At 37.5% G+C, this 15,002-nt stretch overlaps 1 protein-coding gene across 6 annotated transcripts in view; it reads left to right on the forward strand.

The window, feature by feature from the left end:
• MAP4K3 (mitogen-activated protein kinase kinase kinase kinase 3) overlaps positions 1 to 15,002 on the forward strand; it is a 188,011-nt gene that overhangs the window by 156,110 nt on the left and 16,899 nt on the right. For all 6 annotated transcript variants that reach the window (XR_004669789.3, XM_034952985.3, XM_034952986.3 and 3 more), the window contains 5 exons: positions 850 to 934; positions 2,726 to 2,805; positions 8,639 to 8,699; positions 8,781 to 8,898; positions 13,919 to 13,977. Coding sequence is in view for 5 of the 6 variants with exons in the window: in XM_034952985.3 (XP_034808876.2) it covers positions 850 to 934; positions 2,726 to 2,805; positions 8,639 to 8,699; positions 8,781 to 8,898; positions 13,919 to 13,977 (403 nt within the window). In the remaining variant the exon portion in view is untranslated. The remainder of the gene's footprint in view (positions 1 to 849; positions 935 to 2,725; positions 2,806 to 8,638; positions 8,700 to 8,780; positions 8,899 to 13,918; positions 13,978 to 15,002) is intronic.

Below are 15,002 nucleotides of genomic sequence, written 5' to 3' on the forward strand. Positions count from 1 at the left end.
AAATGCTGTTCTTTTAATTTAGGCCAACATGGCAAATACTGAAATTTTCTCTGACCAAAAATATTTTTGTACTGTTTTTCCCTCAAGTTGTCAGTAGTAAAAGTGATTACCTGAGTCAACATTCTTGTACCTTGAGTATTTAACCAGAAGGATAATTTCAGAGTTAATATTTTGCTCTTTGATAATATAAAGTTCAAATGGGTGATATATTTCATTATGATATATTTATTATCTGAAAAGTTTGTAAATGGACTTGATAAGTAATATTAACATCAAAGAGTTAAGCTTTTTAATGAATCTTTCCAGGGAAATAATCAGATTGCTTAATTGAAAAAAATAAAAATAAAAGTCTGTGTTTGGAGGTTGAAGCACATATATGAATTTCATATCAGCCATACCTGTTTCAGTTTGTAATGTGAAATTCAATTTTTAATACCATTTTTAGGCTCATAAAACCAAACAAGAAAAATGTCTTCCTTTGTGGAGATTATGATTTCCTTTTTACCAGAGACTATTGTATTGCTCTTGACATGGAGCATGTAAGATACATTATTATGCAGAATTCGTTCCTATTATTGCTTTGTTTAGTTGAAAAGATAGAAAAAATAAGACCTTTTTTTTTTCTCTTTTTTCCAAGTAAAATTATTGTGGCACCTGGAAACTTGTGGTACCACTGTTAGGCAAATGACTATGATGATTTCTTACACTTACTTCTGTAAATTTGAAGATGATCATAATTTCAGTATACTATCTATAGACTCTCACATTAAAATAGATAATAGTTACATTTTATATGTTAAAGACTGTTACTTGTCACTGTTTCATATTGGTTATTCTTTGTTTCCCTAGATGGGTGCATGTTTTTCAAAAGTTTTTAATGGGTGTCCCTTGAAAATTCACTGTGCATCATCATGGATAAACCCAGATACAAGAGGTAGTATTGTGTGTTTTTATCTGTTATCTTCCTAATTTTTTAAAACTGGGGCCATGAAAGCATTTGTGATTTTGTTTATTTTCTGAGTATCTTTCTGGGGAAAAAAAGTTTTGTTATAATTTTTTTTTAATTTTAAGGTAAATATGTTTCTTTGTGCTGTTATCAGTGTTTGAGGTGACACATAACATTAAAATTTCACTGTATAGTTACCATATCAATATAGTGAAGCCATGTATTCTGAGCCACCCTAGTTTCCTCCAGAAATGTTTCTGCTGCTGCTGCACAGTAGTCTGGTATCTTTTTTTATTTTTTATTTATAGGGAAAATGTTTTGCTCTGCCACCCAGGCTAGAGTACAGTGGCATGATCATGGCTCACTATAACCTCAAACTTCTGGCCTTATGCAATCCCCCTGCCTCAGCCACCCGAGTAGCTAGGACTGGAGGCACATGCCACCATTCCTAGCTGTTTTTGTTTTTTAATTTTTTGTAGAGATGGGAGCTCTCTGTGTTCCCCAGGCTGGTCTCGAACTCCTGGGCTCAAGCAGTTGTCGCCTCAGCCTCCCAAAGTGCTGAGATTACAGACAGGAGCCACTGGCCAATAGCTTCATTTTTTTCAAAACAGCCATTATGGAAGGAATTTAGCTACCAAGGATCCGGGGTTTAGTGACCACTTTAGAGGATCTCTGACCTTAAAAGGGGCCATAATCACAACAGTTGTCCTTAGGCAACCACTAAGAACTGTCTGTGTCCTCTCACTGTATATCTGATTCTTAATAGCTGTCTGTCTTTGTAAGATACACATAGAACATTTATACGTGAACATTTTTATATACATACACATATACTCATTAAATATTCTGAGTACTTTTATGTCATAGGCAAGGAAATTGGCACTCAGGTTCATTGTTTATAGCCAATTGGTGCTAGAAAGGGTCAGTTTAAATCCAATACTGTCTGACCACAAATCTTATGCCATTAATCTCCCAGTACTAATCTTAAATGCTGGGCACTTTAGGAATGCTCTTAGCATTCTATACTGTTCTCAGCGTACTTCAGTTTAGCCTAGCTAGTCTAGAAAAGTTCTTGACCTGTTACTGTATTATCTTAAAAACAGATCGGGCACTTTTCTTCAAGTTGCCTGCTTGGATCTCTTGGAAGTGTTCTTTCCTTTCTTTCCTGTTCTAAAGCCTTTTTAATAAATTTCCACTCCTGCTCCTGCTCTGGGAAACAAACAAACAAACAAAAAAATGGAAAGGACGATGGCCATGCTTCTCATATCTTTTAGAAGATACTGAGTACCCTAGCAGGTATCCAAGTTTTAGTTAACTTTTTAATAGACCGTGGTCAGATTCTGGGGTTTTTTAAATTAGAGTACTTATAGTATAGCTCTGAAAAAAAATTCTGTAGAAATAATTAGAATCTGTATCAGCCACTCTTGATTTTATATTCTGTATGTCAGTTGCACATGATCCTGTCTTTAGGGGGTTTTAGAAAAAGGAGCTGCAGATTCTTTGCCAGTTCTTAGCACTCTCTGATGAGTGAAGAATCTACTATGCCACTCTTCAGAACCTCCCTTACATAAAAATTCTCTTCACTGCTTTGAGGCTAATGTTTACATATAATTCAGTTTATGGGTCTAAAGTGTCTAACCTCTTTGTATTCACTGCTTATAAATCATAGTAATTCTTGTTTTATATGTTAATACTTATTTACGGAAGTTTAGATTATAGAAATCCTATTTAAAAATATTTTATTTACCAAAATCAGTCAGTGAATTACTTTTATTTCAGATCAGTACTTGATATTTGGTGCCGAAGAAGGGATTTATACCCTCAATCTTAATGAACTTCATGAAACATCAATGGAACAGGTATGTTATTTTGTATATTCTTTTTTTTTTTTAATTTTTAAGTTACCATAAGTACACATTAGACCAGAAATAAGGTTCAGTTTCATGACTTGCTGCCTCTTTTATTCTTTTTTGTTTTGTTTTGTTTTGTTTTTTGAGACCAAGTCTCACTCTTGTTGCCCAGGCTGCAGTGCAGTGGTGTGATCTCGGCTCACTGCAACCAGTTTCAAGCAATTCTCATGCCTCAGCCTCCCAAGTAGCTGGGAGTAGAGGCACGCACCACCACACCCAGCCAATTTTTGTGTTTTTAGTAGAGACAGGGTTTCACCATGTTGGCCAGGCTGGTCTTGAACTCCTGACCTCAGGTGATCTGCCCGCCTCGGCCTCCCAGTGTGCTGGGATTATAGACATGAGCCATCATGCCTGGCTAATTTTTGTGTTTTTAGTAGACATAGGGTTTCACCATGTTGCCCATGCTGGTCTGGAACTCCTGGCCTCAAGTGCTGGGATTATAGATATGAGCCACCCCACCCCAGCGTCTTTTATTCTTAAAATCCTCATGACGCCGGGCATGGTGGCTCACGCCTGTAATCCCAGCACTTTGTGAGGCCAAGGCAGGCAGATCACCTGAGGTCAGGAGTTCAAGACCAGCCTGGCCAACATGGTGAAACCCCGTCTCTACTAAAAAATACAAAAATTAGCTGGGCATGGTGGCGTGTGCCTATAATCCCAGCTGCTTCGAAGGCTGAGACAGGAGAGTCACTTGAACCCGGGAGGAGGAGGTTACAGTGAGCCGAGATTACGCCATTGCACTCCAGCCTGGGCAACAAAAGTGAAACTCCACCTCAAAAAAAAAAAGCTTCTGAAGCATGTTCTAATTACTAGATACTGAAGACAGATTAACAGGACTAGTCCATACCCTTGAGAAGCTCATGATCTAATAGGGAAAACAGATGTATAAACCAGTAACTACAGCACTCAGGATTAGATGTCATATTAGGAATGAGTATAAGATATTGGCCACAGAGGTGGATGTCACCAGCACCTCCTGTGGGGAGATGAGTAGAGGCATTTGAGATGGACCTTAAATTATGATGAATAGAAGTTTGTCACACAGACAGGATAAGCATGATGGCATAGAGATGTGAAATAGCATGGCAAGTTTGGGAACAATGACTGGGCATTTGACTGGAGTACAGAATGGTAACAATAGATGGAGCTGGGTAGGCAGGCAGAAGCCAAACACCAGAGCTTGGTGTACTATGCTGATGGAACAGACCTGTGTTTTAGAAATATCTGTTTGCAGTACGGTGAGAGATGAGACTAGAAACCATGGTCAAATGGTAAAAGAGTGTTAATTCAGGGCAAAGGTAGAGAACAGAGGGGAAAAGATATTTTTCAAAAACAGTTTTATCGAGATATAATTCACATATCATACAGTTCACCCACTTAAAGGGTACAATTCAGTGGCTTTTTGTACGTTCACAGCGTTGTGCAGCCATTACACCATCAGTTTTAGGACATTTTTATCATCTCCAAAAGAACCTCCATAATCATTAGTGGTCATTCCCCATTTCTCTCCTCCTCTCCCCCAGTATGGGGATGTTTTTGAGTGTCACAATGAGTGGGGGGAGCTTTTGTCATTTAGTACCCACGAGTCAGGAACATAAAACAACCTACAAACTGATAATAATGATGATGCTATTAATAGCTAATACTTACATAAAGCTTACTATGTGTCCACGCAGTGTTTTTAAATGCTTGACATATATTATTTAGTCTTCATGAAATCTCTCACAGGTAGACACCATTGATAATCTCACTTCACGGATGAGAAAACTAAAGCACGGAAAGGATTAGTAACTTGCCAAAGACTCCACAGCTATTCAGTGGCTGGACTGCGATATGAACCTAGGCAAGCTAGCTCCAGATTCCATGTGATTAACTACTACACCATATTCTCTCTCCCAATTGTATAGTTCCTGTAGAGAAATGCTGGACCTAGAGAAAGATCAGAGATCTAGAATTGACCGAATTGAATGACCATTTCAACATGGAGGTTGAGGAGAGGTCTAGGTTAACTTTAGGTTTTCCACTTGAGTGACTGGGTGCATGACAGTAACAGAAAGATGGAGTATAGTATTCTGAAGGATGTGTTGATTTGAAGAGAATGGTAATGCTTTCAATTTGGTCATACTGAGTTTGGGGTGCCTTCGGGATGTGTGACTAATTCTTTTATCAATATAAATCGATTACAAGGCCGGCCGTGGTGGCTCATGCCTGTAATCCCAGCACTTTGGGAGGCCGAGGTGGGTGGTCACCTGAGGTCAGGAGTTCGACACCAGCCTAACAAATAAGGTGAAACCCCGTCCCTATTAAAAATACAAAAGTTAGCCAAGCATGGTCATGTGCACCTGTAGTCCCAGCTACTCAGGAGGCTGAGACAGGAGAATCACTTAAACCCGGGAGGCGGAGGTTGCAGTGAGCCGAGATCACGCCACTGCACTCCAGCCTGGGCAACGGAGTGAGACTCCATCTCAAAACAAAATAAAAATAAAAATAAATTGATTACAAATAAAACGGAAAGAAAAATATATAAGTAATGATTTATTCATGACTAAACATTTTCATCTTCATTTTTTTAAATCAAATTTTCTAGCAAGATCCTAAACTGTATGATATACTGTAAATCTTTTAATCTGGAAATGGTGTACAGTGAAATGGCTGGAAAGTGCCTAAGAACAGGGAAAGGGAGGAAAAGGATCTTGTAATTATAATAATTAGTAAATAATTCAAAGGTGGTCATATTTTTATTGGGTATAATGAGATATCCAAAAATAATATTGGTAACAGTATTAATTGTAAGGAATAAGGCCAGCTTTATGCATAGGTGGAGTAAGCATTTATCAACCTAATTTGAAGAACTCTTTTGTTGTTGTTGTTACTTTTGAGACAGGGTTTCATTCTGTCACCCAGGCTGGAGGGCAGTGGCGTGAACACAGCTCACTGCAGCCTTGACCTCCTGGGCTCAAGTGACCCACCTCAGCGTTCTCAGTAGCTGGGACTACAGCCACATGCCACAATGCCCAGCTAATTTTTTGATATTTTTTAGAGACTGGGATTTCACTTTGTTGCCCAGGCTGGTCTCAAACTTTTGGGCTCCAGCAGTCCTTCTGCCTTACCCACCCAGTGCTGGGATTACAGGTGTGAGTCACCAGGCCTGGCCAGGACTCTTGAGAGAAGGCACCCATCAACCACACCCAGCCCCAGTCTGCAATAACTTCCCTTCTTAGTTGCTTTAGCATTTGAATTACATTACTAGAGTAATTTTTTTTGAAACATTGCCCCTCAAAGGAAACATTTTTCCCTCCTAGAGGGAGCCTATAAGAGTAAAGAATTAGTATATGTGGAGCCTGAATTTTTCATCTTACTGTGAAATTGATGATTAGGTTGATTTTCTCTAGACTTTATAGGAAACAGGGTGGCGTGAGCCTACTAAATAGGGGAAGATTCTGAAAAGTGAGAAGATGACACTAATCAGGGTCCTGATTTAAAGTTTTTTATCTGCTTTTATTATTTATAGCTAACATTTATTCAGTACTCAGCACTCTTCTAAGTGCTTTACAAGGAGTATCTTGTTTAATTACCATACAGCTCTATGAGATACAGGTATTCTGTTTTACAGATAAGAACACTGAGACAGAGATTCAGTAAATTACCCAAGATCACACAATCATTGATAAAACAGATATATGAGTCTAGGCAGAATATAGAAGCTACCCTTCTTAACTGTTATATTCTTATTTGTTAAACTGATCATTTCACCTAGAACCTAACTCACTAAAGGAAGAAAGCATTGAAAATCTAGTAAAGCTTTAGATTTGTAAAAGTTGTTAAAAATGAAAATTCAGGGTCAGGCGCGATGGCTCATGCCTGTAATCCCAGCACTTTGGGAGGCCGAGGTGGGTGGATCATGAGGTCAGGAGATCGAGACCATCCTGGCTAACACGGTGAAACCCCGTCTCTACTAAAAATACAAAAAAAAAATTAGCCGGGCGTGGTGGCAGGCGCCTGTAGTCCCAGCTACTCGGGAAGCTGAGGCAGGAGAAGGGCGTGAACCTGGGAGGCGGAGCTTGCAGTGAGTGGAGATCACGCCACTGCACTCCAGCCTGGGCAACACAGCGAGACTCCATCTCAAAAAAAAAAAAAAGAGAAAGAAAATTCAAAATGAAATCCAGTACTTTTTAAATAAAACTATACATAAATACCTTTTCATTGTCCCTCTGTTGAAAATATGAAAGGAATTTGTGTCTTGTCTTGCTACTTTATATATGTTTATATTAAATAAGCAAACCTACTTATATTTGGAAGTATATAATTTTATAGTAAACCATCGATGTGGTATCAGATACTTTTTTAGTGGATATGTGTATGAAAACCCAGTTCAACACTGAATTAAATAAAAATCTGTATCTTGCTACTTTGATAACATGTACTCATATGTGGTCTGGAATAAGTCATTGCCCCTTCTCTACCTGATTTTTTCAGTATAGCCAATGAAGTCCCAATTTTGTTGTGAATTTTTTGTGAAAAGCTGAAAGTAGGAAATGGATGTTGGTATCTTCTCTATTTGAGGCACAGGTATAGGCACATTTTACAAATTAAAAAACTGTATTGGCAATGCCACATTTTAGTTGTTTGGAGAAATTGGTTATTTTATGTAAGTACATTTTCCCAGTAAATGAAATAAAATTTTTATTAAAATGTTACTTTGTTTCTCCTCCCTTTTATTATTACCTTTTCTCTTTTAGTTATTCAGTCCCATTATTATGGCTGTGTTTCCATAAAGTAATGTCCTTAAAGGCCTTGATGTGTTTCATCATTCACCCCTGCGTCCTCTCTATTCCGTCCTCTCATCTCAATTAGTTTTGGAGTAACGTAGTTGTAGGAATTGCCAGAGCAAACCCAGCAACAAAGGTTGTTAAATCAGGATGCCTAATTATGTACATCAGTGGCTCTCAAACTTCAGTCTGCCTCAGAATTACTTGGAGGCCTAGTTAAACCATAGATTCCTGGGTCCTCCTTCAGAACTTCTTGCTTCAGTAGATCTGGGCTGAGGTCCAAGAATTTACATTTCTACCATGTGCCCAGGTGTTGTTGAAGCTGCTGGTCCAAGGACCATTTAAAAACCACTGATACGCATAACGAAATGTCTTAATGAGAGTATTTTTTTTTAAATATATAGATTGTGTTCCATGAAATTCCTTTTTCTTTGCTCTAAGTTGTGACCACTTTCAGGCTTCCAGAGATGCCTCTCAGTTCTTATGGTATATATCTCCTTTGTGATTTATGAATTTTCATCATCTTCTATCTCAGCCTTTTTTTTCCCTCCATACCTAGTGTTTCTGTATCCTGTGTTCCACTACACCATGATGCTTTTTCCTGTATCATACACCCTAGAATGCATATTATGCCTAGATACGTCTATTTTGGGAGGAGTAGACAGGAGAATCTTATTCAACCCCAGAACCAAAATAAAGGAATAGATGTTGTTTGAAAATGTTCTTATTCCCTGCATAGTTTGGGGTTACATAGCCCTTAATCATAAGGGAGACTTGAGCTGATCATATCGTGTTTAGGCTAAAATTTAGCCTAATTTATTTTTTCTCTCACATAAATATGTATGTATATATATCATCTTGGTTTGAATCCTTGATAAAGTTAATTTATGTTAAAAATAACTTACTTTTAAAGAACTGACCTATAGATAATACAGCTTACGTGATTACTGTGTACAGATTTACATTGCCATTATGTATTATTCTTTGTAAACTTTGTGCCTTTTTTTAATCAGCTATTCCCTCGAAGGTGTACATGGTTGTATGTAATGAACAATTGCTTGCTATCAATATCTGGTAAGTATTTTAGTTTTTAAATACCTTACAATTGTTACTATTTATTATTAGCTTTTATGTCATATCTGTTTTTCTTTATAGGTAAAGCTTCTCAGCTTTATTCCCATAATTTACCAGGGCTTTTTGATTATGCAAGACAAATGCAAAAGTTACCTGTTGCTATTCCAGCACACAAACTCCCTGACAGAATACTGCCAAGGTAAGGGTACATCCTTAGAGGCAATATGATATTAACAGTTCATTCTCATAAATATTTATGCTACAGAAAGTGAAAGAGCACTCAGTTTGGGTTAATAAAAATCATGATGAAAAAATAATAAGTAATATACATTAACAAGTGCTTAGTGATCACACTCTTGTTCTAAAATTTTTCTACTTTGTACTTTCAAATTATATCAGACATTTTCTCTCTGAATTTTTTATTCTTTTTCTGCAAGTTTAAAACTAGTTTTTTTCTTGTACTTTGCCATAATTTTACATTGCATTTAGTGCCTTTGCTTTTGACATATGTGTTAACTTTATAAAATTTTTCTCAAAGTTTCTATACCTAGAAAATCAAAATGATTTATTGAAAAGTGTTTTTGCAACCTGGCATGGTGGCTCACGCCTGTAATCCCAATACTTCGAGAGGCTGAGGCAGGAAAATGGCTTGAGGCTAGGAGTTCAAGACCAGCCTGAGCAACATAGCAAGACCTCATCTCTACAAAAAATATTTTTTAAAAAATAGCCAGGCATGGTGGCTCGAGCCTGTGGTTCCAGCTACTCAGGAGGCTGAAGTGGGAGGATCAGTGGAGCCCTGGAGGTTTGAGACTGCAGTGAGCTATGATCGTGCCACTACACTCCAGCCTGGCTAACAAGGCAAGACCGTGTCTCAGTGTTTTGCATTAGAAGATAATTAGTTTGAAGTTGAGTGGTTTTGCCTTTCTACTTTCAGTAATTTGTTATTATGCTCTGTTCTTTTGTTATTTAATATAATATTGGACCTCTTTATTGACTGAAAGATTTTCTAGCTCTGGTATAAATTGTGTTTTACAAAAACTGTATAATATGCCTATTCTTTTTTATAATATTTGTTGTAAAGCAACTAACATAAAACCTTAATTTTCGAGTACCTTGAGAATCTGCTGTTCTCAATAGAGACCTTTTTAGCTTATTTGCTTTTAGCTGTGTTCGTTTCTTCCAGATTTTACTGAATACACCAAATGTGTATGAAATGTCCCATGTATAAATGAGACAAAATTGAATAAGATATAGTCTCTTCCTTTAAGGAGTTTCCATATGGTATGATTTTACCTACGCTGAATATAGGTACTTATTGTACCATATTATAATTCATTTTTAATAAAGCATAAGCTTTGGAATTCAAGTAAAGTTGAATTTAAATCCTGGATCATTCACTTACTAGATATGGGACCTTGGATAAATTATACAACCTTTCCCCATGTGTTCAGCTCTAAGGGTATTTCACCTCCAGGTTATTATTTCAGGAATTTTATTATAGTCAATCTTTAGTTTTTTTAATAGTAACAGCCACGAATATGTCCTTCCCACTTTCTTCAGTTTCATTATCTAGTAATTACTGTAAAATCTTTTAATTCTCTCACTTATTGGCAGGAAACCTAAAAACCCTTTTAGCATCATAATATTTTATATATGTGCATTCATACCATTTCTTCTGCCATACAGTGAGCACAACTTAAACCTCTACTGAGTGTCTTATTCTTAATCTGATGATAAAGAGCCTCATGGTTCTCATTCTGAAGATAGGTACTCATTGTACCATATTGTAATCCATTTTTAGTAAAGCCTAAGCTTTGGAATTCAAGTACAGTTGTATCATTTACTTACTAGGTATGGGACCTTGGATAAATTATACAGCCTCTCCACGTGTATTCAGCTGTAACTGGAACCTATATACTCATCTGGCAGAGTTGTTTTGAAAATGATAAATCGTGTATGTAAATACCTACCACAGCACCTAGTAAGCTCTCAAGAAATAGACCTTTTGTCATCATTATTGGGCATGATAAATTGAACTCTGCCTTGTAGTGTACTCTAAAATATCCTATGTTAAATACATTCAGACAGTTAATTTAGAATTCCAGTTAATTGGGTGCTGGTAAAATAAGTTGTATTGTGTTTCATAAAATCATGACTAAAATTAAGGCAAGTCTGTAGGTCACTATAGAACATTAACTAAATTTTTGAAACATTTCAGTATACTGCCCACAACTCTTATTTTGAAAAGTTTTTGAAATCCTTAATTCACAGCCATACTTAACAGTTGATTTCTGTTTGTGTAGTAGTCATCCCTATGGTCTTTCAGAACTTGGCAGTTAATCCTCCTGGGTTTTGACTAGTTCAGTGTTTTAACCCCTAAGTTAGCTTTGGGAGCTAGGAGACAAGTTCACAAGTGTGGACAGGAGCATTAAACTTTTTGCCAGCCGAAATCTGTCAGGAGCTTGGTTCAGATTTTTTTTAACTCTAAAAAGCGCTTTGGTTCAAAGCAGATTCGTTAAGAGTGTGGGGAGTTTTTGTTTTGTTTTATTTTAAGCTGCATTAAACTCCAATGTATATGAAAGGGGCATTTTTATAATTGTAAGTTATAATGTAAAACTTTTCCTAATGTGAAGTTAGTCAAGGGTACAATGAGGTGTTTTAACCAGAAAATCGTAATCAGAATATTCTAGATTGCCATTGTAGTCGTTCAGTGTTTCAACATCTGAATAAATTCTGTGTCATTGTTTAGCTGTCACAGTGTGAAAAACGTTTTGATTCACAAAGACAAGTACTTAAAAAGAGGTAACAGTTTTTGACAGCTTACCTTGCACACTCTGAATAATGTTCATTTAAATTGATACAGCCTGTAGTTCCAGCTACCTGGGAGGCTGAGGCAGGAGAATTGCCTGAACCCAAGAGGCAGAGGTTGCAGTGACCCAAGATTGAGCCACTGCACTCCATCCTGGGCAACAGAGTGAGACCCTGTCTCCAAAAAAAAAAAAAAAAAAAAGACCTGAGCAAAAATCTAAGCTTCAGATTTCTATGCTGTAACCTACCTCTTTATTGGAGGGACTGAATGACACAGATGTCTAAAATGCATGGCACATAGTAAGGACTCAGTAAATGAAGCTAAAATTATAGCTTTTCATAAATAGGTCACTATATAAAATGTATTAAGGGTTAAAATTACAGTACTACAATATTATATTTTTTAATATTATATTTATGCTTATCATTCAGTTGCCAATTGTGTGGTTACAAGAACATCCATCAGGAAAATTGTTCTGAGCTTGTTCGGAATTGCACTGAACATCACACATGTGCTGTACAATTTTATATAAAATTGTACAACTCTAAAAAAAAAAAAGACTTGTACAGAGCACTGGCGTCTATCTAATCTTTGGCAAATTTACACATTTAAGTTTAAGTGGCTCATGCCTGTAATCCCAGCACTTAAGGAGGCTGCACTTTTGGCAGATTACTTGAGCCTCAGGAATTTGAGACCAGCCTGGGCAACATGGTGAAATCTGTCTCTTTCTTATAAAAATTATTTAAAAAAAAAAAAAAGAGTTTAGATGTTTGTAGAAGTCAGGCACGGTGGATCACTTGAGGTCAGGAGTTCGAGACCAACCTGGCCAACATGTCGAAACCCCATCTGTACTAAAAGTACAAAAATTAGTTGGGTGTGGTGGCTGATGCCTGTAATCACAGCTATTTGAGAAGCTGAGGCAGGAGAATCACTTGAACCTGGGAGGCAGAGGTTGCAGTGAACTGAGGTCAAGCCACTGCATTCCAGCTTGGGCGGCAGAGCGAGACTTTGTCTCAAAAAAAAAAAAAGAAAAAATCTTTAGCCGGGCACAGTGGCTCACACCTGTAATCCCAGCACTTTGGGAGTCCGAGGCGGACGGATCACCTGAGCTCAGGAGTCTGAGACCAGCTTGGGCAAAGTGGCACAACCCCGTCTCTACTAAAAATACAAAAATTAGCTGAGCGTGATGGCAGGCACCTGTAGTCCCAGCTATTCGGCATTCTGAGACAGGAGGATTGCTTGAACCTGGGAGGCGGAGGTTGCAGTGAGCCAAGATCACACCCTTGCACTCCAGCCTGGGCGACAGAGTGAGACCTTGTCCAAAAAATAAAATAAAATTTAATAATAAAAAGTATGTACAGAAATGGGTTTAATTTGAGGTTTTTACAATTTGATGCACCAACAGCCTTTATTATATTACATTTTAAAAGACATTTGAGTGTATGTGTAGTTTTTAAATTGTAGTTTTAAAAAAAATTCAGAATTGATTTTTATCTATTAAATTCGAGTCAGATGTTTGCAAAACCCCTATAGCACCTTTGCAGAACATCTGTATCCCACTTTTCCTGAGTAGAGAAACAAAGATTTCTAAAAAAGAAATTCTTCACAAATTTTTTTAATAAAACAGCTTTTTACAGTACATGTAAATGTATTACATGTACTAAAAATAGCTCTCTCCAGTTTTTGGCTTTTCATTTTCTCAGTGATATCTTTTGGTAAACCAAAGTTACTAATTCAGTAATTGACTGCCACCTGTAGTTTGAGGTGCTAGGGTTGAATCAGTGGGGGCAAAAAAGCCGATTAAAATGTAACAGCATTTTCCTGTATGATTTGTTGTTTTTGTATTTCTTAAATCCCAAGGTCATATATTTCTATAGACTTCTATAGTTTGTTTTCATATTTAAACCCTTAACCCATTTGGAACTGATTGGGGGCCATGAGAAGGGGATCCAATTTATTTAATTTTTTTTTTTTTTTTTTTTTTGAGACCGAGTTTTGCTGTTGTTGCCCAGGCTGGAGTGCAATGGTGTGCTCTCGGCTCACCACATCCTCCACCTCCTGGGTTCAAGCGATTCTCCTGCCTCAGCCTCCTGAGTAGCTGGGATTACAGGCATGCACCACCATGCCTGGCTAATTTTTTTGTATTTTTAGTAGAGACGGGGTTTTATTATGTTGGCCAGGCTGGTCTCGAACTCTTGACCTCGTGATCAGCCCACCTCGGCCTCCCAAAGTGCTGGGATTACAGGCAACGTGCCATGGCACCCGGCCTTTTTATTCTAATTTTAATAGATGACCTAGTATGTCAGCACCAGTTTTGAACTCATCCTTTCTGCACTGATCTATAACAGTAGCTTTTTCATATACTAAGTTTGCCTACATATATTATGTACTCACTTTTATTTACATTTAGGAAATTTTCTGTATCAGCAAAAATCCCTGAAACCAAATGGTGCCAGAAGTGTTGTGTTGGTAAGTAAACTGTCCGATAGCATATAGCTCTCTGAGACTCCTCCTAAAATCTGGCATAAAACAGTACTACCCCAGGGCATTCTGCCAGCAATACTTTATTTTTCCTGCTTAAGTAGAACAAATTTCTTGGCTGTTTCGTCTCTGTGTAGACTAAGCCTAATACATAGTACCTTGCAAATAATTTATTTGCAAATAAATGTTTATTAGCAAAAAAATTATTTGCTAAACAAATAATTTATTGCCTAGGTAAATGGAGAAAGTTGTATGACTTTTTTTTTTTTTTTACCACATTTTATCACACCCTGTTTTCCAAGGGTCCTGTTACGTACCATTCACCATTCTGCTTAGCAATGGCTTGTGAGATGGCATTTATTCCTTCAGCATGTATTTTTATGTTCACTTTCCTCTCACCTAAATTCCTCCCCCACCCCTATAGCAATTAGTTGTTCTATTTGCATGTAGCCAGAGCAAAAAATGATTTCTTTCCCTTAAGTTACTATTATTATAAAAGGGACGATAAACACATGAGTCATTATACCACAAAGTATAGTGTGGAAAGGACTCTAAACATAGGCTCACTGAAGAAGGTGGCATTTGGGCCAGGCCTCAAAATAAGGCAGATTCAGATTTGAACTGAATAGATGGAGAGCCATTTCAAACAGAAGAAATGACATAACATGTGGAGGCAAAAAAAAAATCATAAAGGTTACATAATAAATGCTGACTATTCGCTTAGCTGGATACAGATTATAGAAAGGAGAGTGGCAGATGAGTGTGAGCCATTGGCCTTGTGTGAGCATGTACTTATTACTGTGCAACAAGTAAGGAAGGAAGTCTTGTGCTAGAGCAGTAGCAGTGCAAATAGCAGGGAAGGAGTGTCTGGGTGTGAAGGGAAAAGATGTCAGAGATGACTGAGGCCTCAAACCCAAAAGACTGGCAGAAGGGCAAGGGTTAACAGGAAGCGAGAACAGCTGGTTTAGAGCAAAAGAGGATGACAAGGTTGGGTTTAGACATGGTGGTTGAGT

The sequence above is a fragment of the Pan paniscus genome, chromosome 12 (assembly GCF_029289425.2).
Source record: "Pan paniscus chromosome 12, NHGRI_mPanPan1-v2.0_pri, whole genome shotgun sequence".
In the NCBI taxonomy this organism is placed as follows: Eukaryota; Metazoa; Chordata; class Mammalia; order Primates; family Hominidae; genus Pan; species Pan paniscus.